This window comes from Desmodus rotundus, chromosome X (assembly GCF_022682495.2).
Source record: "Desmodus rotundus isolate HL8 chromosome X, HLdesRot8A.1, whole genome shotgun sequence".
NCBI lineage: Eukaryota > Metazoa > Chordata > Mammalia > Chiroptera > Phyllostomidae > Desmodus > Desmodus rotundus.
Window position 1 is genome coordinate 66469991 of NC_071400.1, and position 27818 is coordinate 66497808.

Consider the following 27818-nt stretch of genomic DNA (forward strand, 5'->3'; position numbering starts at 1 on the left):
GGGGCAGAATGTCGGGGGTGGAGGGGTAGGGGTGGTTCTGGGCAGAGGTGGAGAGGGTACAATACAAATTTTGCTTGATGTGTGAGGGCTGTGTGCTCTCCAGTAGGTTCTCTCTGGGGCCCAGAGTTCATTCATATTTGATTCACTGTTTTCTAAACCACCTTCTGGACCTGTTACCTCCAAGTAAGCTCCATCTTTGCCTGCTGTCCCTACTTCAGTACTGGCACAGGATGTAGCCTGCCCACCTTATTTCCTGGAGTGTGAGGGGAACAGAGGACTTATCCAACTTCTCTGCCTGCCTCTTTGGCCATAAATGTTTGTTCTTTCCTTGTTATCATTTGATGAAGAAATGCTTTGGAAAAGCACAACGGGTGCTTCATCACAATATTAGTTCAGTGGAAGTGACCAAATGGGCCTCCCTGACTGGATTTTAGAAGCTGAGGAATGGCCAAACCCTGTTTTGTTTTTCATGTCCCCCTGTTCTCTGACACTCATGTGCCCTGACCTAGGGGTGAAGCCAAAGCAGAGGTTGGCCGGCCCCCAGGTTTTGTCAAGTGTCTTTTTTGCTGTGCTTCAATAATGGGGCCCCTGAGGAAGGATGTGTGTCCAGCTCTACAGAGGAGGACACAGCTGGCTGAAAGGCTGACCGAGGGATGTCTAGAATCTACTGCTCAGGCATGTGTATGCCAGAGAGTTGATCTGAAACCTTCCTTGGCTTTTTCTTGCTGTGTGGCCTCGGTCAAATCATAGATTCTCTGAGCTTCAAGTGGCTCGTGCTCTATCTGACTGTGAGCAATGAGAGAGAATGAATATGGTCAACATAACAAAAACACAGGGCTGGCACATTCCAAGAGCTCAAATGTTAGTACATATTTATTCTACTGTTGAAATTTATGTACCATTTGCCCCTGCCTACCTCTTCTTGCCTCCAATTACCTTGGCCTCTGCCTAGAATTTGCCCTTCCTCTGTCCCAAACCCCTAACCATGTCTTTCAAGATGTGTAGAGCATTGCCTTCTGAAAAGCCCCTTGTGACTTCATCCACATTCTCCCATCTACTTACAAATGCCTTTACCCCTTCCCCAATAACTGTACTATCAACTTCCCAGGCAAGAGCTATGATGCCTAACTTATCTGTGTATTTCTAGTATCTGCAACCCCACCAGGACCTGGTAGGCTTACAGGAGACCCCTAATAAATGGATGAGTAAGGGAGAGTACATGTATGTATTTGCTTTTTGGGTGTTACCTACGTATATGTGACTGCTGAGTCCAAGTGTGTGTGCATCTCACACAGTGTTTCTAGTTTGTGATGAGGGCTTGTTTCCAGGTGTGTCAGATGGTGGGAATCTTTTTGACAGTTTGTGTCATTTCTGAGACGAGTGCGTGTTTGTGTAGGTCTGTCTGTGATAGTGCATTTGTGGTTTCTTTCTGATGGGGTGAATGTCCGTCTGTGTTCCTGTGATGGATTCTGAGTAGCTGTTTCTGAACATTGTCAGTGACGGTGCTGCGTGCCTGCTGGTGTATGTGTGTCTGACTGGGTCTGTCTCTGCTTGTTTTTGTGATACTGCCTATCTATATGGCTCTATCACATACATGTGTCTGCCTTTGCAGCAGTGCATGTGTCTCTCTCAAGCATCCATGTGGCTTCTGTGACACTCTGGGACTCACATTTCTGGGACAATACAAGTCTGTGATAGTGCACATCTGATGGGGCCACTGTCTTTGTGACAAGTTCTGGCAGTGTGTCTGACAGGGACATTTCTGTGTCATTGTCACATGGTAATGTAGGTCTATGTGAATCTCTCTGGAGTGCCTTTCTGTAACTGTGTGTGTCATTCTGGGACATGACTCTGGCAGCATGCCTGCCTGGCAGTGGATGTCACTCTCCATGACAGTGCGTGACGGCATGTGTGTCTAGGGCAAGTTTACACAATGATGGTATGTGTGTATATCTCACATGGTACTTCTGTGTGTGTGTGTGTCTTCTGAGTGCATGTCTATCTTTCTGTGGCACAAGGCCTATTTTTCCCAAATGTGTGACTAAGTGTATTTTACCGCCTCTTCCAGCTCTCAGCCCCTGTCTCTCATCTGGAGCCACCACCATGCTGGCTTACCCCCACTCAAGAACTCCCCCGCCCCTCTTCCAGATTCTAGACCTGCTGACTGAGCTCACAGCCAGGTCTAGCTAAGTCTGTCTAGTTTAAGGGCTACAAAAACACCCCACAGGCCTCCATCTCTAGGATGTTGCCTTTGACTAGCATGTACCCCCTGCGGTGGTGGTCAGGGGATTACCATCCCTGGCAGCTAAACAGGATCTTCCAGAATCCCTGGCTTCAGATTCAGAGCGGAAGCCATCGGTCCCCTGTAGGGCCTTTGTCCTTGGTGAGAAGCACTCTTCGGAGACAGGGGTCCTGGATAGCCACAGGCCCAGATTCTTAGAAGCTGGGCCTGGCGTTATCTCCATGCTAATCTTCAAACGGCAGCAAACCAACTTGCTAGGAAAGGAGGGGGTGCAGTTATTTTTTATAAATTTATATCTATATATACACGTACACACACATATATAAAAACAACCCCGCGCAACAACCAAAACAAATGCAGTTGCGCCAAAGGGATTCCCAGAACCGGTTTCCTCTTCGCGCGCGCCCCCTCATTTACATACAGGCCCCACCCCCACGGAAGAGCCTGGCGCGTATTTGCATAAGGGGGTACTTGAGACGTTGAGGGTGGTATGCAAATAAGGACTGGTTCCGATTGGCTGGGGTACAGCAGGTGCCGCGTCCGGATTGATCAAAGCCAAGTGGGCGGGGCTGTCGCCCGGGGTGACTCTCCCGGGAGGCGCGTGCCCCGGCTCAGTAGCGTTGGGGCTGGAGCGCGCGGAGAATCTTAGCATTGCGCCGTTTGTGGGCGCTTCTGGGCCACCAGTTTCCCTACCTTCCACCCTGGCGCCCCCAAGTCCTGGCTCCCCAGCCCCGCTGCCCCGGGCGTCTACACCTTGCGGGCTCAGTGGGCTTAATCTGCGCAGCGCCTCCTCCATGTTGAGCAAGCCTCTTCAGGGGCTCGCGGTGGCCCCCGTGACCCCCACGCAGCCGCCAGGTGAGGGAGGCTTCCCTACCGCTAATAGGCCGGGCGGGCTAGAACGGTGGAGGGCGGCGCGGGGGAGGGGGAGGGGTCGCGGCTGGGCTCAGCACGCGGCTACCCTGACTTCCTCGCCTCCGCCTGCGTAGGAGGCAAGGATCGGGAAGCGTTCGAGGCCGAGTACCGACTTGGCCCCCTGCTGGGTAAGGGGGGCTTTGGCACTGTCTTCGCAGGACATCGCATCACGGACCGACTCCAGGTATCCACCACGAGGGTCTGGGGAGGGTCAGGTGTGTGTGTGTGGCGGGGGCGGGAGGCCCGGGGCTGGGCTGCTGACTGACTGGGAATGAACCCACAATATCTGTGTGGTAAGGTCCTAAGAACCAGGACCCGGCTTGTTGAGGGCGTTCGACCGCGCGCGCCCCCCCTTGTGTATATGTGTGTGTGTGTGGCGGCTCAGGTGGGCGTGTGGGGGAGGGGCAGGGATTCGGAAAGGCCAGTGAGTGAGACCGGCGAGCGAGGGTAGGGGGTCTTGATGACTCTAGACCCTGGGATTCAGGGGATGTGTAAGTGTGTGTGAAGGTGGGAACCCAGAGCTGAGATTTGGGGGATTTTGGAGATAAGGTGTCCAGTATGGAGTCTTGAGGAACAAGACCCTGGGACAGAGTCGGAGCGTCTTGAGGCTGGATGGGAAGATGGAATGCTTGGGATGTGGAGAAATTCGGAACTCAGAACGTGGATTGCAGTTCCAAACCTGAGAAGGGAGAGCCCAGGGCTGAGGGCGATGGGAGAGGTGAAGTTGGTCCTGGGGACTTGCGGACTGGGAGAAGCCCCAGCTCGCTTGGGGGTCGTGGTGTGGTGTGGTTGGGGCCACAAAGAAAGACTAAGGTGAAGCTCAGGACTGGGAGTGCTCTGGGGGGTCATCTGCCGGCCCCCTCACCCAGCCTGCTTCTCCAGGTGGCCATCAAAGTGATCCCACGGAATCGCGTACTGGGCTGGTCCACACTGGTGAGTATCTTCTTCGGCGCCCTTTCTGACCTGATGGCGCCATGGCTGACGATGGGCTCACTCGCCCCCCGGCCTTTCTATGGATCGTGTGCCTCCCTGGGCCCTGTAACTGGCGAGGAGATCACTCCTCCCAGCCCGTGTTTACTCCCCTGCAGTGACATGCACACCTCCACACAGTTCTGACTCACCCTAGTTTCCCTAGAGCCCTTAGAATCTCCCCTCCAACCCCTCTTTCTCGTCCTCCCTGCTTCAGGGGCTGCCCGCAGGGCATGCTGGTGGGGAAGGGGGGGCAGAGGTCACTGGTTGCCATGGTGACGGTGGCTGCTTCTGTGCCGTTAGCGCGCTAACGGACGGCAGGGCGGGTCTGGGCCAGTTGTAAAGGCGGTGGCGCCCCCTGGTGGGAGCTGGGAAGACTGCGCCTGCGCAGTAGCGGAATTTTCATCGCCGTGAGAAAACCTGTTTGCAGCTGTGCAAGTCAGTGAAGTGGCCAGGAGAGGGCCCCACCTCAGGCAGTAATGCTGCTTCTGCAAGTCCCTGTGCGCACGTGGGACTTCTAGAGTGGGACAGCTTTTGCGGCCAGTAACATTTATGCTCTTTATTGAGTAGCAACAGGTATGCCTCTGGCTTTACTTCATAGAATGCTTATTCCAAGTTCCACTAACCATTTTTATTCAACGTGGTTCTAGGTGTTTGGTGAGAGTAACAAAATACGGTGATAACACTGAGTTACTTTGTGCTTGTTCCTTTATAATTACGTTCAGCTATTTAACAAAACTATTGAGCACCTACCTACTATGTGCCAGGCACAGTTCTAGGCACTTGGGAAAATATATTTATTGTGAGTTCGGTTTGTAGTAGGTCCTTTTCTACTAATTGCTTTCACCTATTTCACACATACGTATTGAGCCCTACCCTGTTACCAGGCACTGCTCTTAAGTTCTTTCGTCTATTTAACATTTACTGAGCATGTACTGCGTATAAGGTGCTGTTCTAAACTCTTGGGAAGATGTCAGTGAACAAAACAAAATATTCCATAGTAGTCTTATGTTAAGAACTGCCTGCAAACCAAAGGGCCCCTGGTTTGATTCCCAATCTAGGGCGCATGCCTGGGTTACGGGTCAGGTTCCCGGCAGGGGGCGCACAAGAGGCAACCAAACTGATGTTTCCTTCTCTCCCTTCCCCTCCCTAAAAAGAAAAAAATACCTTTTAAAAAAAGAACCTCTTTTATTTGTTGTCAAATATTTACTGAGCTTCTATTATATGCCAGATACGCATGGGCTTTTGACTTGAATCACCTTCACAATGGCTGTGTGATGAGGAAACTGAGGCCCAGGGAAGGAAGTGGTTTGCTCCAGGCCACACAGTCAGGAAGCCAAGGGGCTATGATTTTAGTTAGGTGAGAAGTCAGCCTCAGAGCTACTGGCCTAATGTCTGTTCCCTTCCCTCTCCCTGTTTCCCCCTACAGTCAGACTCCGTCACATGCCCACTGGAAGTAGCACTGCTGTGGAAGGTGGGTGCAGGCGGTGGACACCCTGGTGTGATCCGCCTGCTTGACTGGTTTGAGACACCAGAGGGCTTCATGCTGGTCCTTGAGCGGCCTTTGCCTGCCCAGGATCTCTTTGACTACATCACAGAACAGGGCCCGCTGGGTGAAGCCCGAAGCCGCTGCCTCTTTGCCCAGGTAGTGGCAGCTGTTCGGCACTGCCATGCCCGTGGAGTTGTCCACCGTGACATCAAAGATGAGAATATCCTGATAGACCTTCGCCGAGTCTGTGTCAAACTCATTGATTTTGGTTCTGGCGCCCTGCTTCATGATGAACCCTACACTGACTTTGATGGTAAGACTTACTTCAATCTCAGTGGGGAGGTGTTTTTTTTTTAATCTTCTGTCTTTATGGGCTCTTTACCTTTGCGGGGGTATCCTGTAATCCTTGATCTACATTGCACCTTTATAAGGTTCTTGATTTTGAGTATTGAAGTTCTCATGCCTTGCCCTCTGTTAAGTCCATGTTCTCACACTGCCCCGACCTTGTTCTGGGTTCTTACTCTGGTGAGGGGATCCTGTTTTCCTGAGAATTTTAGAGTTCCGATTGTGGTAACAGGACCATATAATTCCTGGGGAGGGTGGGGTGGTAGAAAAGGTATTATCAGAGTGGTCTAACTTCTTGCTTGTGTGCAGGAACAAGAGTGTACAGCCCCCCGGAGTGGATCTCTCGTAACCAGTACCATGCACTCCCGGCCACTGTCTGGTCACTGGGTATCCTTCTCTATGACATGGTGTGCGGGGACATTCCTTTTGAGAGGGACCAGGAAATTTTGGAGGCTGAGCTCCACTTCCCTGCCCATGTATCCCCAGGTGAGTCTCTCACTGGCCCTAGCGCAGTAGATTCCATACCTCCCTGGGCCTGGTACCCCCAACTAACTGTCAATTTCCTGTGTGTTTCTGACCTGCAGACTGTTGTGCCCTAATCCGCCGGTGCCTGGCCCCCAAACCTTCTGCCCGACCTTCACTGGAGGAGATCCTGGTGGATCCCTGGATGCAGACACCAGCTGAGGATGCACCCCCTAATACCCCTAAAGGGGGTCCTACCCCTTTGGCCTGGTCCCTGTTGCCCTAGTTGGGATAGCCATCCCATGGCCATGCCACAAAGATAGGACATCCGTTGACCTGGTTTTACAGGTTATTAAAAATCCAGTGTTACTAGGGTCAGAGATTGGAGATCTGGGATCAGAAAACATAAGCCAAGTTTGCCCAGCCCCCATCCCAATCCTGATGAGGAGGCTTCCTCTCAGAATTTATGGTTTTTATTCTGCAGGGAGGACTTCCTTGCTTCTCGTTTTGCTAAGGATGTTTATTTGGTTGAAGTTAATTCCATTCTGAGCCCCAGGACTCTTATTCTGATGTGTTAAACCCTTACACTGGCACCTCCTGCCTGCTACCACCACACAAACTTAGTTCAAATGCTCTAACTTGGGCAAGGGTGCTTTCCTTTTAAAACCCCTGTAGTTGTTATTTTAGGAAAGGGACTCTTTAGTCTAGGGTTCCATATTAAGTCACACTGCTTGCCTACCTCAGCCCAGGGTTGCTTATTCTGGGGGAGGTAATGCCCTATTGATATCCCAGGGCTTTTTTTTTTTTTTAACTTTTTGTTTCTTTGATTTTGGTGAAGGGACCCTACTCTGTTATTCCAAGTGCTCTTATTCTGGTGAGGAGAAACCCTACTTCCAAGATTTGGGAAGGCATGGGAGATGGACACCACCAGAGTCCACTAGGATGGGGTGGATGGGTTTTGGGGGGGGTGGGGGAAATAAGTCTTGCTGTTTTGTTATCCTGGGGCCTCCCCCTCCACCTTTTTTGGATTCTTGCTGCCTCCTTCTGAGCCAGGATTATCCAGTTGCTGAAATGTAAATACTTGTGTATTGGGAGGAAGGGAGCTCCAACTGTGTCATCCTCTCCCTTTTCCACCTGCCTGGATTATTTAAAAAGCCATGTGTGGGAACTCACTATTTAATAAACGTAATAGAATCACAAATGACTGACCAGTTGTAATGAAGCATCTGTGGGGCATCTACTGCATGCGGAGCCAAGAGGGAGATGGGCTAGATTTCACCTCTAGAGGTCTCAGTTTTGCGGCGCCATCATAAAGATCTTTTATGTGTTCATTTAAGCAGGACCACAAAGAAAAACTGTTGACAACATCCACTTCCTAGCTGTTACGTGTAATGACCAGTATCTGCAGGTGTCCAGTGGACATAGACATTGAAGATGTTTGGGACACATCTCCAATTAAATATGGCTAGCTTGGGCAGAAAAAGTGCTTTTTTTCCCCAAAATCCTAGGGAGGAAGTAAGTTTCTTCACCATGGAAGAAAAGCCCTTTCAGGGCACTGGTGAGGGTGGGGCTAGGTTTGAGTGCAGACAGGAATCTTTACAGCCATTCCTTGCTGTCTAATAACCGGGGTGTAAGTCACCTGTTTTGCCTTTAGCTTTTTGCCTTTCCTTTGTCTCAAGTGCTCATCTCTCTCATCTCTCCTTTCTTAATTCTTAACTGCCCTCTTCTATCTTTGGTTTCACCTGTCCCCACCTTAACTGCACCCTCTTACCTGCTTACAAAAGCTAATCTGTAAACCTCTCACCTGCTTTCTTGCCTGTTCACTTGTCAATTCTTTACCATCTCGCTGTTGGCTTATTGGTCCTCCTGTCTCAAACTTTCCTGTGCCTTTTCACGTGTATATCCTAAACTGCCCTGATTTCATCTGCTAGTTTACCTGCATGAGCCTCACCTGTGCCGCCGCCTCAGGCGTTGGATCCCAAAAGCCTACAAGCTCTCCGGGGGGGGGGGGGCCTCGACAGGGCAAAGGAACTTCTACCCAACCTGGAGACACCTAGTTTTGATGCGGCGGGGGGTGGGGGGTGCCGTCAGAAGACTCCCAATAAGCAGTTGAGGTAGAAGCAGGGCAACTGAACCAATGAGACGAAGAGACGGGATGGGCGGGTGATAGGAAAGCGGGATCAATAAAGGGGGTGGGTCTAGTAACAGGAATGGGCTGAAGAGGCCGTGCACTGATGGCTGAGCCGGTCTCCCTAACCCGATGGAATGTGGAAATCGCGAGGCCTCTCATAATTTCGCGTTCAGGAGCGCACAAGGAAAGCCTCTGCTCTGGTCTGATCGGTCCTACCTTCCCGCATCACCCCGGCGGCAGGGAAGCGGAAGTGACGGACGCGGAAGTGGCCTGCTGTTGCAGGAGGGACGGGCCAGACAGATGCCAACATGGCAGCGGTTGGATCTGGCGGTTCCACCGCGGCTGCCGGGCCAGGGGCGGTCTCCGCGGGGGCGTTGGAACCTGGGACCGTGAGTGCGGGTGAGACAGGCTGTATGCAAGCGATCGGCGGCAGCGCAGGGGTCAGGATCGCTGGGGGCCGTTAGGAAGGTTCCTCACTGAAACGAGAGGGAGCATCCCATATGGACCGACCTATGTGTGTGTATGGCAGGGGTGAGGGTGGGTGGGGGAGGAAAGACGGAACAGACTATAGTGAATGTGTGGGACAGGGTGGAGACCAATTTTGAGGATGATGGGGATTCCCTTCCGCACACGGAAAGTAGACAATATTTTGAATCTAGAGGGATGTTTCCTCCTGTGGGAGGGAGGCTAAGACCACTAAGACCATTCTGAGGGTGTGTGGAGTCCATCCTTATGGAAGTGAGAGACCATTCCGAGGGTGGAGAGTTTCTCCTTATAGAAGGAAGAGGCCATTCTGAGGGTGGAAGGGTTCTTCCTTATTGAAGGGAGAGGCTATTCCTGAGGGTGGTGGTGGTTTCTTCCTTATAAAGAGACAGGGACTATTGTGAGTAGGGTAGGGTGGGTCCTTCCTTATGTGACTTAGAGTCCATTTTGAGGATAGGGTTGTCCTTCATTATAGGTGGAGTACACCATGCTGGGGGAATCCCTAATGGACATAAAGTTTATTATATATTGGAGTCGGGGTGTCGTTCCTTATATGGCAGAGGAAGAATGTTCTGAGGGTGCTGGGCCCTTCCTTATAGTCAGGATTGTTCATTATGTGAATAAAGCAAGGAATAATTCTTGGATTGGAGGTACAGGGATGCGGCAGTTGGAGGACTGGACCATGTGGAGTATAGGGAAATATTTCCTTATATCATTGAAGGAACTGGACCATTCTTGGGGTTCAATCCTTGGGACAGTGTGAGGATCATTTCTTATTTGTTAGATCATTTTGGGTCAGAAGGAATCGGTCCTCATACAAGGGAGGGATTGGAGAGATCATTCTGAGTGTAAGGGAATGAAATACTTTCTTAGATGGCAGAAAGCCTGTTTATTATGGGGTGGCCATGCTCTATACAGTGGTCTCATTCCCTGTTTGGGAGTATCATTCTTTACATGGAACAACCCCTCTTTAAATAGAAGCAACATTTCATATAAATCTTCAATTTGCTCATCCACAAAATGGTAATCCATATAGTTCCTTTGGAGATCAGAGTGATATAGGGTTCCATTGAGGTGATCCATATAAATCCCTTAGCCCAGTCATAGGCTGTCAGTAAGCACTCAATAAATGTTGAGAATGTAGTTGGCACTTTATGAGGAAGAGTGGCTTCTCAGGGAAGGTGGGTGTTAAGGGCTGGCCGCAGCCATTTCTTGACACTTCAGGAAGTATTCCAGGTATGGGCCCTGCCCACTTGTACCTTTCTGGCTCTTTTTCCTGTGACTAAAGCAGTGGAAGCAGGAGAAGTCAGATCTTCATTGGGTCAAGATGGGCAGGCAGAGGGAGGAGGAAGTGCTGGCTAAGAGGATCCTGCTTGAGAAAGGAAAGGAGAGGGTAGTGGTTTGGCTATGCCCCAAGCAACTTCTGACCCCTTCTTCCCCCTTGCCCCTTCCATTCCCCACAGCTCACCGGCGCCTCAAATATATATCCCTGGCCGTGCTGGTGGTCCAGAATGCTTCCCTCATCCTCAGCATCCGCTACACCCGCACGCTGCCTGGGGACCGTTTCTTTGCCACTACTGCTGTGGTCATGGCCGAGGTGCTCAAAGGTCTCACCTGCCTGCTGCTGCTCTTCGCACAGAAGAGGGGTATGAGCCAGGGAGGGGGGCTGGAGTTGGTGGGTAGGAGTCTGCGTGCGTGCGTGTGTGTGTGTGTGTGTGTGTGTGTGTTGTACACCTGAACCCACATGGAGGGTTTGCTGGGGGAGTATTTCTGTGGAACTCCCTGGGAAATGTTTAAGTGCAGGTAAGCTGCCTTGTTCTTCCAGCTATGAGTAGCTGCATCCACACTTTTATACCCCAAACCCCCAGGAAGCTGGCCTGAGGAGACTTTACAAGTGAGACAATACGTGCCCATAAGTAGCAGGTGACCCTTACATGATGATTTATTTCTCTTTAACTTTTTATTGTGGAGAACTTCAAACCCTGAATCAGAGAGAATGATAAAATAGTAAAATCTCCATGTACCCATCACCCAGGGGCAACAGTTGTCAACTCATGGCCACTCTGCCATTAAACAGCATCGGTGATTATCCACTCACTGCCAATCGGTATGTCTGCCTACTTACCCCCGCCACCTTATTATATTGAAGTATGGTAAGTCCTCCCTGAATGTCAGTGGTTCGAGAACATGAAATGAAACAATGTATAATGAAACCACTTCTACTACAGCTGAGTTGATAAAAATGAGTTAAGTTCCTAGGCATCTCATCAACAGTTATTACATAGTGACAATGAGCAAAACAATGTTATTTGGGGAACTGCCCTATGTTCCACATGAAGTATTATTTTGAAGTAAATCCCCCTTATTATCTTGAATATATATTTAAAAGTTAATAAAATAATTGAATATCTAGTCCATGTCCAAATACTCTAGTGATTTCTCAAGTGTCATAAATATTTTTCAAATTTTGTTTGAATCAGCCCTGGCTAGTGTGGCTCAGTGAATTAAGCCCCGGCTTGCAAAGGGAAAGGTCACTGTTTCAATTCCCTGTCAGGGCACATGCCTGGGTTGCAGGCCAGGTCCCCTGTTGGGGGCATGAGAAAGGAAACCAATTGATGTTCCTCTCACAGGTTTCCCTCTCTTCCTTTCTCTAAAATTAAAAAAATAAAATATTCTGAAAAAAATTTAAAAAATAAAAAAATTTTGTTTGAATCAAGTTTTTTATTGAATTTCTTGGGGTGACATTGGTTAATAAAATTATATAGGTTTCAGGGGTACAATTCTCTATTACATCATCTGTATATTATATTGTGTGTTCACCACCCCAAGTCAAGTCTCCTTCCATCACCATTTAACACCCCCCCCTTTCCCCTCTACTAACTCCCCCACCCCCTTTCCCTGTGGTAATCACCACACAGTTGTCTCTCTAGGAGGGTTTGTTTGCTTGTTCATTTTTGCCTAATCATTTCACCTTTTTCACCAGCCCCTCTGCCCCTTCCCCTCTGACAACTGTCCGTCTGTTCTTTGTATCTATGAGTGTTTGGATCAAATTGATATCAAGATCAGTGTTTCATAATTGCTTAATGTCTTCTGGGTTTGTTAACCTCTGGGTTTCCTTCCAGTGTTTTTCTTTCCCTATAGTTAATTTGTTGAAGAAATCAGGTCGTTTGTCTTGTAGACTTTGGGTAACCTGGATTTTGCTGACTGCCTCCCTGTGGTATCATTTAACATGTTCTTCTGTCCTCTGTATTTTTCATAGTTGGGTTCATCTACTGGTTTAAACGCCTCCCTGAAGGCCTTCTTTAAAATGTTACCTATTCTTTTCTCTGTAAAGGCCTTGCATGTGGCTCTGCCCTCACCACTTACGTTGAACAAGACATTCTTACCCAATCATTAGCTCCAGGGCCCTGTGAGGCAGCAGTTTAGGGACTTACCTGCTCTGTTCCTGATTGATTCTGAGAGACTTCCTAGTGAACACTGCACAGCAGGCCCTGCTGTGGCTGTGGGGGTGGACGTGTTAGCAGTGCAGGCATGCATCTTGCCCTCATAGGGCTGATCAGTTTAGATGGGGAGAAACAAGTAGCTGCAGACTTAATCACAGGCTTTCAATGCTTATCTGCAATGCTCACCCGCCATATACACATCGTTTTTCTTTTTCCTGAATTTGTTTGATAGTAAAACTTCACCTGACCTGATGTGGGGCTATTTATATATGTGTTTTTTATTTTTCTCACTTTGTGGGAATATCAGTGTACTTGATTATGATGTGTAGCCCATATATATGGGATATGTTATATGAAATATATATATTTCATACAACATAACATGGTGTATATATACCATGTTACCTTCCTAACACGTGGAAAATTTTGAACACCCAAACCCCTGGGCCTAGGAAATTGGGTAATGGGTTAGATATTGATAATTACTCCTGGGATTAATGCCATGAAAGTCTTGTGCAGTGGTTGGGTTTTCCCTGAGGAGTGACACTGAACTGCAAAAAAAAGTAGGTTTTGCAAAGGCCTTATAGGAAAGTATTTTCATTCATTGATTGGAGCAGGTCCCAACCAGACTTCCTGCTTAACCCTGCAGAGGTCACATGTATCCGAGAGATACATTCATTACTAGTATGTGCTAAAATGTGAAAAAAAAAATTTAAACACTGCAAATTTGCATTTATTATATTTATATAACAATACATGGTTTTTTATTTTCAGTTACAATCTAGAAATTATTAAAGAAATATAAAGAATAAATTTTTTTCTTTTCAAATAATCGAAACATGGATGTTGCTAAAAAATACAACCAAAAATGTCTTCAACATTAATTAATCAGAATATTCAATAGTTGGCTTTGCAAAATGTTTGTAGCAGTCATCGCAAACAATATTGCTATACTCAAGGCATAAATGCTTTTCACAACACTTGCAACAATATTTTAATAAGCAACTTGTTTTGGATGCATAGAACCCAACACGTGTTATAACCAAACTGATGGCTTAAATGTTATGGCTTATACTATTAGTCACGTACAAATACGCAGCTAGTCATGAGCTTGAACCTATGTACCCAATATATGTAACAACATTTAAGAGTTTGTTTGTATATCTCATATCAGCTGAGACCTCCACAGGGTTAATAGTCAAGCCTGTGTATTTCCAAGTGGCAGGGGCAACTGCTCGGTGTGTATAGAACTGACAGAAAGATTCAGCCAAGTGGGAGATGGCCCCTGGGGCAGCCTGTAGGCCAGTAAGCAGCTACGTTAAGTCTACAAGCAGAGTCTAAAACTTCCCCTGTTGGGTATACAGCCTTCTACCCTACACTCTTTGGGCTTCTGCTTCACAAGAGTCTGTCTAGTTAATACTAATTGTGCAAATGTGTACTTGCCCCAAATGGGACTCCATGCCAGGAGGCTCTAAGATGAGTGAGATGTGATCTGTGACTCTCAGACACAGTAAGTCCAGTGTTAATGGACCTCTGTGCTTATTAGGCTGAGTATCCCAAAAGCCTACTGCCTACTGGAGATGTGCTTACACTGTAGGGAGATTAAGAATGCAGACTTCATCCTAGCCCTCAGGGAGTCTGAGTGTGGTGGGGAGACACAGGACCAGGCCCGGACCTAGCCCTCAGAGGATCCCTATCTTTGGTAGTCAGTGCTAAAAAGGGCTCTCCTCCACCCACCAAGGTAACGTGAAGCACCTGGTCCTTTTCCTCCACGAGGCTGTCCTGGTGCAATATGTGGACACATTCAAGCTTGCAGTGCCCTCTCTCATCTACACCTTGCAGAATAACCTCCAGTATGTTGCCATCTCCAACCTGCCAGCTGCCACTTTCCAGGTGAGCCCCAAGCCCAGCATGGCCCCAGAGGAACTGGCTGGGGTGGGAGGTGGGGGCTGCAGAGAGCAGGAGCTTTTTCACCTTTGGAATATCCTTGGAACTTCCCTGACCTCTGTTTCCTCATCTGTGAGAAATGGGAATAGAAATGGTAATACCTATTCCCTGGGATGCTGAGATGATTAAAAGATATAACACCGGGAAGACCCCTTGGTTGGCAGTAGATGAGCTTTAGGCTATTTGCAGGCAGCCTTATGAATTGGTTCAAGCCTGAATTCTGGGGCCAGGCTCTCTGGGTTCAAATCCCAGCTCTGCTATTTTCCAGCTGTGTGATATTGGGCAAGTCACTTAACCTCCCTGTTCCTTAGTTTTCTCATCTTTAAATTAGACATTAAAGTAGTACACGCTTTACCCATGAGGATTAAATGAAAGAACTCACATGACCTGCTTAGACCCACACCCAGCACATCGTTTGCTGATATTGTGTGGCTGACTCATTTGTGTCAACAGGCATTGATCAAGACCTCCCTCATCATGATGTTTACCATTCATTCATTACCTACCGTGCAAGGTGTTCGCCATACACCAGCCGTATTTTACAGCAGATGATGTCAGGGCTCAGACATGGCAAGTGCTTTCTCCCTCATCACACAGCCAGGAAATGGGGTTGGGATGTAGGCTTGAGTGTGGTCCAGGATTTCCTTGCACAGTCAACCTCCTGTGTGCCATCTAGGAGGTACCTCAAGAGTTGTTTAGCTACTTCTCAGTCAATGCTAGAGATTTTTGCTGTTTTTATTGTCATCTACCCTACCCTGTCCCCCCATTGTGCCTGGGGGCCCACAGTGGGTGCTGTGCCCCATGTGCACGTGTTGGGCGGCAGCCACAGCCCTTAGCACCTTCCATATCCACTTGCAGGTGACATACCAGCTGAAGATCCTGACCACAGCCCTGTTCTCCGTGCTCATGCTGAACCGCAGCCTTTCCCGGCTACAATGGGTCTCCCTGCTGCTCCTCTTCACGGGTGTCGCCCTTGTCCAGGCACAGCAAGCTGGTGGTGGGGACCCACGGCTGCTGGATCAGAACCCTGGGGTGGGCCTAGCAGCTGTCGTGGCCTCCTGTCTCTCCTCGGGCTTCGCAGGTGTCTACTTTGAGAAGATCCTCAAAGGCAGCTCAGGCTCCGTGTGGCTGCGCAACCTGCAACTGGGCCTCTTCGGGACAACACTGGGCCTAGTGGGGCTCTGGTGGGCTGAGGGCACCGCAGTGGCCCACCGTGGCTTCTTTTTTGGGTACACGCCTGCTGTCTGGGGCGTGGTGCTCAACCAGGCCTTTGGCGGCCTACTGGTGGCTGTTGTTGTCAAATACGCTGACAACATCCTTAAGGGCTTTGCCACCTCCCTGTCCATCGTGCTGTCTACTGTTGCCTCCATCCGCCTCTTTGGCTTCCACGTGGACCCACTGTTTGCCCTTGGCGCTGGGCTGGTCATTGGCGCCGTCTACCTCTACAGCCTTCCCCGAGGTGCAGCCAAAGCCATAGCTTCCACACCCACCTCTGCCTCCGGGCCCTGCACTCACCAGCAGCCTCCTGGGCAGCCACCGCCACCGCAGCTACCTTCCCACCGTGGAGACCTCAGCACGGAGCCCTTTCTGCCAAAGTCAGTGCTGGTGAAGTGAGGGCTGGCAGCAGCGTGGGGAGACAGGGAAGGGGACTGGGTGGAGGGTGTTGGGCATCTGCAGGACCCAGGTTGCCACTGGGGCCTGGCTCCTCTGGGGTTGGAAGTCTTTTTCTCCCAGGTCGTTGAGACGAACGCAGGGGAATGGGGCTGGGCAGGCGTTAGACGAAACCTTCCTTGTCCACTGACCCCCACCTCCCCTGGAGGGCTTTTTAGAACCACCTCCTCTGCCTCAGTCTAACCACCTTGAGGACCAGATTGGGGTAATGTCATTTAAGGCCTTTTGTCTGTCCTGCCCCCTTCCTCCCCCCTCAGCTGGAGGTGTCCTGTCTCATGCCTGGGAGAGTCCCTCCCAAGAATCCCTCCACCTTTGTAGGGACAAATTGGACAAAAATCCTACAGCTCTTTCGTAATGACTGATGCCTAACCTGTGGGGTTCAATTTCCCACAGCCCTAGGCCTCTCCCTCACCACCACACTGGATCATGTTAGCAGCTGTTTCTTCTGTGGCCTTCAAGCAGCTCCCCTGACACCGAGACCCCTGAAAATGGGCCTCTTGTGAGCACCCAGGGAGAGGAGGAGGCAAGGGCTGAAATTTTTGCCTGGTTCAAAATCAAGGGACTATTTGGTTTTTAGTGGTTTTGGGAATTGTGTAATCAGGTAATTGACGAGCCAGGGTGTGGGAAAAAAGCAGGGAGGGAGGTCCTTAAAGTAGCTGGATCTCACTGAATCAAACACTGTCAGTTGCCAGATGCAGGGTTATTTTCTGAGACATCCTGAGAGAAAAAAATAAAGCTGCCAACCACTCTTGCTACCCCACTGGCTGAATGAGGCACCCTTACTTCCTTACTTCATGGGGGGGGGGTCTTAATGTTGCTGAAATATGGAACCTGCCCCATGCACTCCTCAAAGCTTATTAACCCCTTAACTGTCTCCTGGGGAGGGGGGTGTGTGCGCGCGTGCATGGGAGACGCCTGGGCTGTGTTTGCTATGTGTAAATAGGGCCATTGGATCTTTATTTTTGATTAACTTGTTCCAATTTTTTTTGTTTGTTTTCTAAGGAACTGTAATGAACAAATGTCAGGATACCTAATGCCAAATAAAGATATTGTATTTATTTAGTCCATGTGTAGCTTTCTGATCCAGGGGACCTGCTCTCCACACATGGGCTCTTTTACTAACCCTAGGATTACCAGCCTCGCTACTGTTGCCTTCGCTTGCTCAGGATGCCTGCCTGCCAGCCCACCCCAGCTTTCTGTGTTTTTCTCTCTTCCCCATGTCCACCACAGGTTGCTCACCAAGGTGAAGGGTTCGTAGCTGCTGGGATTGAAGACGCTGGCCTGGCCTCATTCTCCCTTCTTGCCCTGGCCCAGCCAGGACCAAACTCTGATCAGTATTAGGGGTGGGGGGAGGCAGACACTGATGCCCCATCCCTACCACCCCCACCCCCCACAGGGCTGACATGAGTAAACTCTGGTAAGGAGGCCCAGACAGGACCCACCTCAGCCTCCAGCCTGCTGCTCTCATGTCCCTATATTTCTTAGATGAGTTTTTGCAAATAAAACTGTTTTGCATCTTGCTGCCTTGGGTTGGAAAGCCTCAAAAAATACAAAGGAAGAAAAGCACTCTGGCCTGGTGGGCATGACCCACTGAAAAGCTTTTATTAAAGACCCACTAGGGTTCAGTCCTGCTGCTTGGTTCGGGAGGCCTCGGCGTTGGCGCGTAGCACGGCCCCTGGAGATGGATAGGGGCGCTGCTGGAAGAGGGGCCCAGCGGCTGTTGTGTCTGCACCCGTCTTAGCCTCGTTCCGCTTGGGGAGTCCTGTTGACCACGTGCCCCTGGGGATGACAGAGGGTCAGGGGGTGGAATGTGGTAGGCCCCCCTCACAGACAAATAACTGATGAGTAAGTGAAGGAGATAGTGAGGCAGAAAGGACTGGTCAGTGCAGGGAGTCCAGGAAAGAGAAGGGCTCATGGGGGGCGTGTCACTTACCGGGGTGCGTCTGAGTATGAGCTGGGGTCCATAGGGTCTAATTCTTCATCCTTTCGGCTTGCAACTGTAGAAGGAGGTGGCAGAGCAAGGTCTACAATGGAGGCACATGAGGCCCCTGATCACTGAGCTTCCCCCGTCACAAGAAATGGAGCCCAGAGGTGCCATGGCTGCAGCACCTTCTCCCAGGACCCAGATTCACACAATTGCATGAAGGGAAGTGAGGGCGTCTGTACATTGTCACCCCCAGCGCCTTGTTGCCTCACCCCAGTCATGGCCCTGCTCAGCTTACCCTTCTTGCTCTTGGGGTAGGGAGCTAGCTCCTCCCGGCGATGGTGGCGCCGTTCTTTGCCTTCTTCTCTCTCCACCTTGTCATACCCACGGTCCCGGTCCCGATCCCTGTCCCGTTCTCTCTCTCTGTCCACCTTGTCATAACCACGCTCTCGGTCTCTGTCTGACTTCTCGTGGCTCCGGTCTGACTTCTCGTGGCTCCGGTCTGACTTCTCGTGGCTCCGGTCAGACTTCTCGTGGCTCCGGTCCGATTTCTCATGGCTCCGGTCCAACTTCTCCTCAGGATCTGGGGGCACGAAAGCTCTGAAGTGACCTTCCTCCTCCTACCTCAGGACACAACAGCCTTTGCCTCTGACAGCCTCTCTTGCCTGGGGCTGGATCTGCCTGTCTTACCTGCCCCTCCTGGATCCACTACCATTTACGTTCACCTTTCTGAGAACTGCAAGCCCTTGTGGCACCCTTGGACCTGCCTTCCTCACCTGCATTACTGCTCCTGGGCTTCTTGACAGATTTGGTAACAATGGAGTTGGAGTCATGTGGGGAGAGCCAGGACACGAGGTCTGTTTCCACATTCCAGTAGTAAGGGAGCCCGCTACGAGGCAGTGGGAGGGAGAGAAGCAGTATCAGCACAGATGTCCTCTCCTTGTAGCCTCAACTGCTCCCCAATCTCTGCCTATACCTACCCATATCAGGACCCCCTAAGGAGGACCCCATATTCCTTCCCTTGTGTCCCCCATTTCCCCAAGGCTAGGGACAGCACAGGAAGGGTAAAGGCAGAAGTCATCTTCCCCTGGCCCCATGGTCCCCAGGCTTACCAGGAAGGGTCAAACACCTTGTACCAGCTTGGTGGCAGGCCCTCCAACCGGGTGGCCTCATAGTCCACGGGATCATCATCGTAGTCCTCAGCAATGATCTCTTCCTCGGGCTCTACCAGGAGAGGCAGAGGACAGCAGTAAGGATAGGGGATTCTCATCCTACACTTTGGGCCTGGAGAGATGCTCACATTCACATGGACACATGAGTGTGCCAGGTCTCACCAGCCATGGCACATAATGCTCACATTTCAAGTCCTAGCATCTCAATAGTGAACTCACAAAAACATGTACCTAAATCCATTCTGTTCTGGATTCGGTTAAGATACACTATTACCCAAGTCTATCTGGTTTCTGGTTTAGATAGAGATTTATCCATATTCATTAAGTTCCTGAATTTAGGGAGTATGTAACAGCACACTACAAAACTCTATTTGGCTAAAATGAGTTTAAACAGAAAGAGGTCTATCTGAAAATATCCAAATCTATTCAGCTCCCAAGCTTGGCAAATACGGGGTTTCTGACTCTTGTATTTTGTGTAGCAAGAATCTGGAGAGCAAGGAATTTATCCAAACACTGCTCTGAATCCATTTAGTTCCTGAGGCCTGATGCATACAGTTGTCAGTTGATGTCAATATAATAAAAGTGTATATTGTCAGCTCAGTACCAGGTCCTCAGTAGGCCTGTCATGGATTTCAGCTGTGGATATAACTAACAATGAAATGTGTATGTCAACAACAGCATAGTGCCTGTCACATTTGTAGGCCCAAAAGAGATGTCAGCTATAATCATCACTACTGTTAAGACATATACCACCAGAAAAAAAATTATGTGCACAGGGCCTGGCACCTAAGAGGCTTAACATAAATATCAATAACCATTATCAGTATTATTAACCACATGATGAATGCCTGGCACACATTATTAGGCTTGTAATAAATGTCACTTATCAATAAGATGAAAATAAGATGCATTTTCTAGTACTTGGCACACTGTAGCCCAAAATAGATGCCTTTTGACAATAAAGTGTAAATATTAGCAGCAGCCAGCACGATGGGCCTAAATGATAGATCCTATCATTTTTTATATTGCTAACCATAATGTATATCCTGGTACTTAGTGCAACGAAAATACATGTCAGCAATTGATATGGTGAACATCACCAGCACGGTGCCTGGCACCACAAAAGGTCTGAAAAATGTTATCTATCAGTATGATAAAGAACACAGTATCAGCCCTAACCAGTGTGGCTCAGTTGATTGGGCATCGTCCTTCAAACCAAAAGATTGCCTGTTGGATTCCCAGTCAGGGCACAGGCCCAGGTTGCACGCTCTGTGCTCTGCTCCTGTCCTGGCACTTTCAGAAGGCAGAAGGTAAGCAATCAATGTTTCTCCCTCCTGTAGATGTTTTTCTCCCTCCCTTCCCTTTTCTCTAAAATAGAATACAAAGTTAAAAAAATATCGGTATCAGCATCCTGCCACTGTCCTAGGCCCACAGGAGACTGCCACAGATGACAGCTATCCTTACTCTTATTCTGCAATCACGTCTATGGATGGATGGACTGAATCCCTCATACAGCAGGCCCAAATAGGTATCAGCTGTCAATATCAAGGATGAAATGTCTGTCTCCCTGGGGGCCCCTCCCCCAACCCACACTTGGCACCCAGTAGGAACGGGTGTCAGAAATCCATATGGTTAATCATGAAATGCCTGCCACTCCACTGCTTGCTGCACAGTAGGCCCATGCTCCCTATCAAGTGGCAGTATCAACAAAGTGCCAGTCAAGCTTGGCACGTGGTAGGCCCATCTGCTCTAGCGCTCTCACCAGGCTCCAGGTGTTTGAGGATGCCTCTCTTGGCCAAGCGAGTCTGCAGCGCAACTGGCAGCGGCATAGCGAGTAGCAGACAGACCTAGGGACGGATGGACAGACTGAATACCAGCTCAGATGAAAATCTGACTCTGGGTCCTGTAACCAAGCGCCTCCCCACACCCCCCCCCCCAGCAGTGCTAATATGGACCCCCCCTCCCACACTTGCACCAGTAGCTGGGCAGACGAAAGCTAAGCTAAAAGGTGGGTAAAAATAGGTGGCAATATCATGAAAACTCTCACCAACCCTCCTTTCCAGGACAGGAGCTCCAGAACCCAGTTCCTCTCCAAGGCTTAGGCTCCACCCACCGCTGAAGGGTTAGAACGGGACTCCCCCACGCCCTACAAATGGGCTCACCCAGCGTTCTCCAAAGATGGCCAGGTGGGAGGAACCAAAGGGCTATGATGGGGATTCACAGTGTAACACCTCCAGTTCCAATAAATGGGCCCCTCCCCCCGACGTTACCAATAGTCGCGCGGATAGTAGAGGTTGTCAGACTGGTCGCCTCGCTGTCGTCACCGCTAGAATCACCAGGACGACACGTCAATTTTCCTCCACAGCACAGAAAGAATTCCCCTCACCCCAAGACTTGAAATAACTGGGCGACGCTCAGGCGGCGAAAACAGATGACGTATCCAGGGTAGCCAATGAGAGTACAGTGTGAGCCTGACGTAGGATGCAGCAACCTAATCGTGGCCGTGGGATAGGTGGCGGCTCGAGAGTCTCTGTGCGTTTACGGTGGGGGCGTGGCCCAGCCGGGGCTCTGAGGCAGACTCCGGGGCTTAGGCAGACGCCGGCGCCATGGAGGAGTACGCTCGGGAGCCCTGGTACGGCGATGGGCACAGGCCTCGGGACTGTCCCTGCGGCACCACGGCCGGCTGTGGGAGGCGGGCGGGAGAGGCAGTGGCTCCACAGCGCCATGGTCCCGACTCCGGAGACGCTTAGTGGTGTCTTTCCGCTCCCCTCGGTCCCTCCCACTTGGGCTCCGTTAAGAGGGGCCACAACCATGTGCCTGGAGAAGGAGGCAGTGTAGGACGAACCACTCCACGTTTCCCCTGACTACCTATCTCCCAGCCCGTCTTTGTTAAAAGAAAAGAGACGCTGGTCGAATCCATTTTCGCCAAGGGGTGGGGCGTTAAACGGAAATCCCCAGGGTTACCACGCTTGGTTTTTCCCAGGTTGCTTCAGTGAATGGGGGCGGGGCCCGAATGAGCCTATTGTGAGCGAGGAGGTGGTGCTGGAGCCCCCCCCCCACGGCCCGCTCTTGGTTTTTCCCAGTTGTGCGAGGTTAAAAGAGGAAAGAGGGTGGGGCTCGGTTGGACGTGCCCAGGGTCGGAGAAGGGGGTGCGGCCTTCCCTGCTTTAATAACAATACTAGCCAGTTAACACTGTGTAGTGATTATTTAAACGTGGCAACTCTTTATGAGTATCAGTTTATTTAATCTTGGATAGTAAAGCGGTTGGCTGATTCCGTGTTTAGCTGCAAAGGGGAGGGGCAGAGAGGGTAAAGAAGAATATTTTTCCCTCTTTGCACTCTTACTTGCTTAAATGAGGGGGAAAATAATCTCATTATCTGAAATGCTACTTCCCATTCGGGTGACTTGGTTTCTCCCGGTTGGAAAGAGTCCTTGTGACCCGGCACAGGGGGAGGGTTCACATTAACTCCATCCTCCCCTTTACACTTGCAGCCCATGGCGAATTGTGGATGATTGTGGTGGAGCCTTCACTATGGGTGTCATCGGTGGTGGAGTCTTCCAGGCCATCAAGGGCTTCCGCAATGCCCCTGTTGTGAGTCTTGGCCTTCCCTGGGTGTGGTGCTGGGGTCCTGTCCTGCCAGCTCGGGATACTGCTCTGAAAACTGCTTGGAGCTGCCAGTTACATGCACTTAATCATTCTGGTGCCAGCTTGCCTTCTATGTGCTAGGCCTGACACCAGGATATGGGGTTTTGGGAAGCTGAAAGCACAGCCTCTGTACCTCACCCCAAACCCAGCTGGAGCTCCTCTGCGGAAGTGCCGTGCTGTGGAAAATTTGTCGATGTAAAAACTTCCAAACTTGTAGAAAAATTTTATAAAAGTTCATTAGCATTTATTTGAGCCAAATAGAGGACCTGCCTGGAAGCAGTAGCTCAACAAACTGAGAAAAATGCTTCCCAGAATGAGTTTACAGTTTTATACATTTGGAATTAAGGAGTGAACATAAGGAGGATTATGTGAAGTGGGAGAAAGCAAAGCAGGGAACTCTCTCTGATTGGACTACAGGACAGTTAAGATTATGCTCTCCTATTATGCTCTCCTGAGAGTGATTACACTTCTGAAGGTTTCAAAGGTGTTTGACCTAGATGCACAAAAACAACGAACAGGGCTTGCTTAAGGCAAAGATAACCTTTTACTAGGGAAGTTGTAGGCCTGAGTAGTGACTGCTCACCATGACCTCCAGTTAGGAAGTGATGATCAGGTGTCACCAGTGTGGTTACTTTCAGTGAGATTTCTTTTTTCTCAGGTAGAATTCTAAGAGCAGTTTTATAATCTCTTCTCTGGGTTCAGTGGAGACTCACTTTACCCTTCTGTACTATCCTCTTGGGGCACTGTGTCAATCTTGAAAAGGCACAGGAAAGGGTGTCAGTTAGATTTTATTACAGACCCCCTTTTTTGTCCAGATCACCAAATTCTATATGTGTGTGCAGAGCCAGACAGATTTTACCTACTGGCAGATTCTGGGTCAGAAACCTGGATAAAGGGGAAGTGACAGGAGTTTAACTGGCAGAAGGAAGACACCCTTATAGTTAAGAAAATGTTTTTAATTTAACAATTCTGTCTCTTTCTCTGACACCTCCCCACCCTGGAGATCCCATCAAATGCCAAACTTTGAATACCATCCATTTGCCAAGGGGTCTGCAATTTATGTATCTCTCCTTATCCCTTCCCTCAACTCCTATAACGCTCTTTCCTGGATCTTTACCCAAGTTTCTCCCTTTCATCCTCAAGGTCTCAGCACTTCTGCCCCCTCCTTAAAGAGGTATTTTCTTACCTCTCCGCTGCTATCATGTCACTTTATTCTATTTCCTCTGGGGTGCATGTTGCTGTCTGAAGCTGTCTTAACTTATCTGTACCCTTCCTCGGTATCTCTCTGTCCCACTTTAATGTGAGCTATGAGAGCGCAGGGGCCAGGTCTACCTCTCCCACTGCTCTGTGCCTGCATGCAGCATGGTGCCTGGCTCACAGGTACTCAGTAATCATTGAATGAATGGAAGGATGGATAAATGGATGAGAACATCTCAACCCAGCTTTGCAAATACTTGTGTTGGGGTGCTCCCCAGCCCCTTCATTCTTGGCTGCTTCTTCACTTCTTTACGCCTGAATACCCTTAACAGGATTCCTACCCCCTTCCCTCTCTGAAGAGCTAAAAACCCTGTCTGACCTCAGCCCTCCTCTGACTCTCCTACTCCTCACTTTCCCCAGGGAATTCGGCACCGATTGAGAGGTAGTGTCAACGCGGTGAGGATCCGAGCCCCTCAGATTGGAGGTGAGAGGCTTGGGGAGACATAGGAGATGTGATGGCAAAGTTGGCGGTGGTTGTTGCTTTGGGTCTATTCTGCAAGTTGGAGGTCCACGTTTGAGCCCCAACTCTGCATGGGACTTCCTGGGACGGGTGACGTTTCCCAACAAGTTAATATGGATGAGTTCTGGAGTTTAAACCAGACCCTGGCTCTTCCCTGATGTGTGACCTTGGGACAATGGCTTAACCTCTCTGAACCTCATCTGTAACATGGGGATGACAAGGGCAGTAACCACCCCATTTTGTAATTTATGTAATTTACATAGTATTTAGTAAGTGCCAGTTGTTCTGCTATGAGCTTTAATGACATTAACTAATTTAAAATTTCAGAAGCCAAATAACCTGTAGTACCTAGATCAGGTCCCGGGACCCAATAAGGCCTCAGTAAACATTTTAACTATCATATTGTTAACTGGCTTTCCTAACCTTTTTCCTTCTCATTGAAACCAAGATCAGAATGCCAACTCTATGTGCTGGTTTATGAACGTAAAAGTTACTCGGTTAAAAGCCAATAGAGCCCTGGCCGATATGGTTCAGTTGGTCGGGGGTTGTCCTGCAAAGTGAAGAGTCGCAGGTTTGATTCCTGGTCAGGGCACATGCCTGGATTGTGGGTTTGGTCCTGGACAGGACATGTATGAGAGGCAACTGATTGATGTTTCTCTCCCTCTCTTTCTCCTTCCCTTCCTTTCTTCCTAAAATTTTTTTTTTTTAATTACAAAAAAGCCATATAGAAGATAAATGTGCTTGTAAACTCTTCACCTCCCTATGAAGAAGGTAGTGTTGATTGCAATTAGAGACATCTTGAAGAAGTAGCTACAGCAGGGGCAGATGGGAATATCCCCCAGAAGTTTGCTATCTGTTTTTGCACCTGAGTTTTTCTCCCCTTTCTTTGCCAGAGCATTCAGGCCTTGGAAGTCCACAGTCCTTGAGCTGTGGATTCTTGGGATTCCCCAGGAACACTAATTAGGGCTCTGTCCCTCTGCAGGTAGTTTTGCAGTGTGGGGGGGCCTGTTCTCCACCATTGACTGTGGCCTGGTGCGGCTGCGGGGCAAGGAAGATCCCTGGAACTCCATCACCAGCGGAGCGTTGACTGGGGCTGTGCTGGCTGCTCGCAGTGAGTGCCCCCAGCCCTGGCCTCAACCCCTTCCACCCTATTTTGCCAGCCCTCACCTCTCTCTCCCTGCCTCCTTGCTCCTCCAGGTGGCCCACTAGCCATGATGGGCTCAGCAATGATGGGGGGCATCCTGTTGGCCCTCATCGAGGGTGTTGGTATCCTCCTCACTCGCTATACTGCCCAGCAGTTCCGCAATGGTGAGTATCTGGTGAAGCTGGTCAGGAAGAGGTGGAAAATGCCCTGCCTAGCCTCCTCTGCTCACCTTTACTTGATTCTCCCCTCTCCAGCACCACCGTTCCTGGAGGACCCTAGCCAGCTACCTCCTAAGGAGGGTACCCCGGCCTCAGGCTATCCCAGCTATCAGCAGTACCACTGAGGAAGTGACCACCTGTCACCACCATCGTGGGAGCTCCTCCTCAGTTCCCTCCCCGATGATCTACCTCGAAGGGAGGGCTGGCTCCCAGTTGGCCCTGGGACCCTCCAGAGAGGGCCTCTACTCTCTTTGTTCCCTGTCCCAGGGTGGGGGTGGGGCACCCCAGCTGCCCCGATGGATGGGTCCCCTTCCTTCAGGGCACCCCAGCCCCACACTCACATGTAACAAGCTGTCACCCCAACCCCTTCCTGTGGCACCCTGATAAGTATTTAAAGCCGATTTTGAAATGCCTTTGTATGTACTCATTAAGCTACCTGTGGGATACCCTCCTTAAGACAAGAGGCAGGGCCCTCTCCAGGGACTCGGAAGCCCTAAGATTTGGAGGCCCACAGAGAGTGGGCCCTAGTGAATATAGGATGAATGACCAAGAGGGGGAATGAATCAAGATGTTAATAGATACATGAATAGGCATGTGTGGGGGCCAAGTGATGAATCACAAGTACATTGAGGAATAGGCTTGGGAAGAAGTGGGGGAACACGAGGATTGCTGGGGTTGAGGGGGTGGTTTTGCATATGGCACCCCTGACCCCTCCCTCCCAGGCCCCTATTGCCAAAGCTGGGAAATCTGAACCCAAAATGAACTCTGTGGTTCTGGATACCGTTGGTGTGAAGATAACCCCCTCCATATGGCCTCACCAAGGACCTGGGAAGAAGGAAAGCCAGGGAGACCTGGCTTCCTTAAAGAAGGGCCCTCTGTCAGTCTCCTCTTCTGCACCACAGAAATATTTCTGCTCTGCCATACTCCATGTTGTCAGTGTTTTTTAGGGGGAACCACAAAATAACCAGAAATGAGTTTTCCTTTTGGGGTGGGGGTTATGGGAAAATTTTTTCTGGATGGACTCACTCCCGGATGCTGTCTATTCTATGTAAATCCCCCCATGAGTGAGGCAAACATTGTCTCCACTGAGGTGCAAGTGCTCCAGCGCAAGAAAATAGCCTCACAGGAGACATCAAAGCTGTCCCTTTTGTGCAAGCTGTCACAAAGAGGTGGAAATTCCCTCATATGAAGTCGCTCCCTGCAAATACTAAGTCCCCGGGCCTCCCAAGGCTTCACCAGGGACCCAGTGGTTCTCAGTGGTAGCAGGACCGCAGCACTGTGCACTTGATTGACTCAATGCCAGGTAGAGCCCAGCCATCCCCATGAACACACTGGCTGGGGAGGGGAGGGTGTGGTCGCACAAGGCACTCTCGGGGCCTCAGCAGGGCCCCAGCCTCAAACTCATGGCTCCACACGCAGGTCTGTGTAGGGCTGAGGTCCCAGTCAGACCCAGGGTGTCTTGGGCTGTGGCCCTTGTATTTCTGGGCCACTTATTTTGGTCCCTCTTCTGTATACCTAGGCCCCATTCTCCAGACCCCACCCTGATCCTTTCAGATGCTGTCCCCTTAGCTCTTCTCAGACTCCCTTCCTGGAGTCCTCAAGTTTCTCCCCCCCCCCCAAGCTGCTGCCTTTCCAACAGACCCTTGTATCTTCAGGCTCCACTCCCTGTCTTTGCCTGGCCCTCTAAGGTTCCCACAGACCCTACTCCTTCATAAACCAACCCAGGCTCCTTCCTCTGAGGCCCAGTCCCTACCTTATCTGTTTGGTGTACTCCAAATGGACTCCTCCCCCCACATCCCTCAGAGCTGCAGCTCTCTGGCCCTCAGCTTCTAGACCTCTGCAACTTCAGTCCCCACCCTCTCCACTCTCCCACCCCTTCAGGCAATCCCAAACCCTAGGTGCT

The 27818-nt window shown here is 50.0% G+C and overlaps 4 protein-coding genes and 1 non-coding gene across 10 annotated transcripts; 3 read left to right on the plus strand and 2 right to left on the minus strand.

Annotated features, from left to right (window-relative positions):
- Positions 1-2837: 2837 nt before the first annotated feature.
- Positions 2838-7623, plus strand: PIM2 (Pim-2 proto-oncogene, serine/threonine kinase). Its single transcript, XM_053917614.1, has 6 exons — positions 2838-3097; positions 3229-3338; positions 4037-4087; positions 5553-5925; positions 6267-6443; positions 6542-7623. The coding sequence occupies exons 1-6, from the start codon at positions 3037-3039 to the stop codon at positions 6703-6705; spliced, it is 936 nt and encodes a 311-aa protein (XP_053773589.1). The 5' UTR covers positions 2838-3036; the 3' UTR covers positions 6706-7623.
- A 1198-nt stretch (positions 7624-8821) lies between these two features.
- SLC35A2 (solute carrier family 35 member A2) lies at positions 8822-17571 on the plus strand. 4 transcript variants are annotated; one of them, XM_024580038.3, is made up of 5 exons: positions 8822-8949; positions 10497-10679; positions 14218-14369; positions 15872-16018; positions 17325-17571. In XM_024580038.3, exons 1-5 carry the CDS (start codon positions 8859-8861, stop codon positions 17433-17435), a joined length of 684 nt encoding a protein of 227 aa, XP_024435806.1. In that variant the 5' UTR covers positions 8822-8858; the 3' UTR covers positions 17436-17571. The 4 variants fall into 4 exon arrangements, with proteins under 4 accessions (XP_024435806.1, XP_024435805.1, XP_024435803.1 ...); XM_024580037.2 differs by lacking the exon at positions 17325-17571 and adding an exon at positions 17097-17172 and having other exon boundaries at positions 15282-16018; XM_024580035.3 differs by lacking the exon at positions 17325-17571 and having other exon boundaries at positions 15282-17156.
- Positions 17572-17661: 90 nt separating this feature from the next.
- PQBP1 (polyglutamine binding protein 1) lies at positions 17662-21610 on the minus strand. 3 transcript variants are annotated; one of them, XM_053917187.1, is made up of 7 exons: positions 21461-21610; positions 20953-21037; positions 19131-19242; positions 18795-18907; positions 18317-18601; positions 18028-18091; positions 17662-17873 (listed from the first exon to the last, which is right to left on the minus strand). In XM_053917187.1, the coding sequence occupies exons 2-7, from the start codon at positions 21017-21019 to the stop codon at positions 17717-17719; spliced, it is 798 nt and encodes a 265-aa protein (XP_053773162.1). In that variant the 5' UTR covers positions 21020-21037; positions 21461-21610; the 3' UTR covers positions 17662-17716. The 3 variants fall into 3 exon arrangements, with proteins under 3 accessions (XP_053773162.1, XP_053773163.1, XP_053773164.1); XM_053917188.2 differs by lacking the exon at positions 21461-21610 and adding an exon at positions 21242-21383; XM_053917189.2 differs by lacking the exon at positions 21461-21610 and adding an exon at positions 21238-21382.
- Positions 21611-21681: 71 nt separating this feature from the next.
- Positions 21682-26328, plus strand: TIMM17B (translocase of inner mitochondrial membrane 17B). Its single transcript, XM_024580025.3, has 6 exons — positions 21682-21822; positions 22683-22782; positions 24454-24517; positions 25536-25664; positions 25751-25861; positions 25952-26328. The coding sequence occupies exons 1-6, from the start codon at positions 21797-21799 to the stop codon at positions 26038-26040; spliced, it is 519 nt and encodes a 172-aa protein (XP_024435793.1). The 5' UTR covers positions 21682-21796; the 3' UTR covers positions 26041-26328.
- Positions 23482-23602, minus strand: LOC112322542 (small nucleolar RNA SNORA26). Its single transcript, XR_002976654.1, has one exon. It is a non-coding gene; the product is annotated as a small nucleolar RNA SNORA26 (small nucleolar RNA).
- Positions 26329-27818: the final 1490 nt, after the last annotated feature.

What these genes read in the sequence shown, in the direction of transcription:
- PIM2 (XM_053917614.1), top strand. Translation starts at nt 3,037, where the DNA reads ATGTTGAGCAAGCCTCTTCAGGGGCTCGCGGTGGCCCCCGTGACCCCC. An exon ending in GCATCACGGACCGACTCCAG is followed by an intron (nt 3,339 to 4,036) that starts GTATCCACCACG and finishes CTGCTTCTCCAG; the next exon opens with GTGGCCATCAAAGTGATCCC. An exon ending in ACCCTACACTGACTTTGATG is followed by an intron (nt 5,926 to 6,266) that starts GTAAGACTTACT and finishes GCTTGTGTGCAG; the next exon opens with GAACAAGAGTGTACAGCCCC.
- TIMM17B (XM_024580025.3), top strand. Translation starts at nt 21,797, where the DNA reads ATGGAGGAGTACGCTCGGGAGCCCTG. An exon ending in CCGAGCCCCTCAGATTGGAG is followed by an intron (nt 24,518 to 25,535) that starts GTGAGAGGCTTG and finishes GTCCCTCTGCAG; the next exon opens with GTAGTTTTGCAGTGTGGGGG. An exon ending in TGCCCAGCAGTTCCGCAATG is followed by an intron (nt 25,862 to 25,951) that starts GTGAGTATCTGG and finishes TCCCCTCTCCAG; the next exon opens with CACCACCGTTCCTGGAGGAC.
- SLC35A2 (XM_024580037.2), top strand. Translation starts at nt 8,859, where the DNA reads ATGGCAGCGGTTGGATCTGGCGGTTCCACCGCGGCTGCCGGGCCAGGG. An exon ending in GCTCTTCGCACAGAAGAGGG is followed by an intron (nt 10,680 to 14,217) that starts GTATGAGCCAGG and finishes CCACCCACCAAG; the next exon opens with GTAACGTGAAGCACCTGGTC. An exon ending in ACGGAGCCCTTTCTGCCAAA is followed by an intron (nt 16,019 to 17,096) that starts GTCAGTGCTGGT and finishes TTGTTTTCTAAG; the next exon opens with GAACTGTAATGAACAAATGT.
- PQBP1 (XM_053917187.1), bottom strand. Translation starts at nt 21,019, where the DNA reads ATGCCGCTGCCAGTTGCGCTGCAGACTCGCTTGGCCAAGAGAGGCATC. An exon ending in CTACCCCAAGAGCAAGAAGG is followed by an intron (nt 18,092 to 18,316) that starts GTAAGCTGAGCA and finishes CTCCTTCTACAG; the next exon opens with TTGCAAGCCGAAAGGATGAA. An exon ending in TCATACTCAGACGCACCCCG is followed by an intron (nt 17,874 to 18,027) that starts GTAAGTGACACG and finishes TGTCATCCCCAG; the next exon opens with GGGCACGTGGTCAACAGGAC.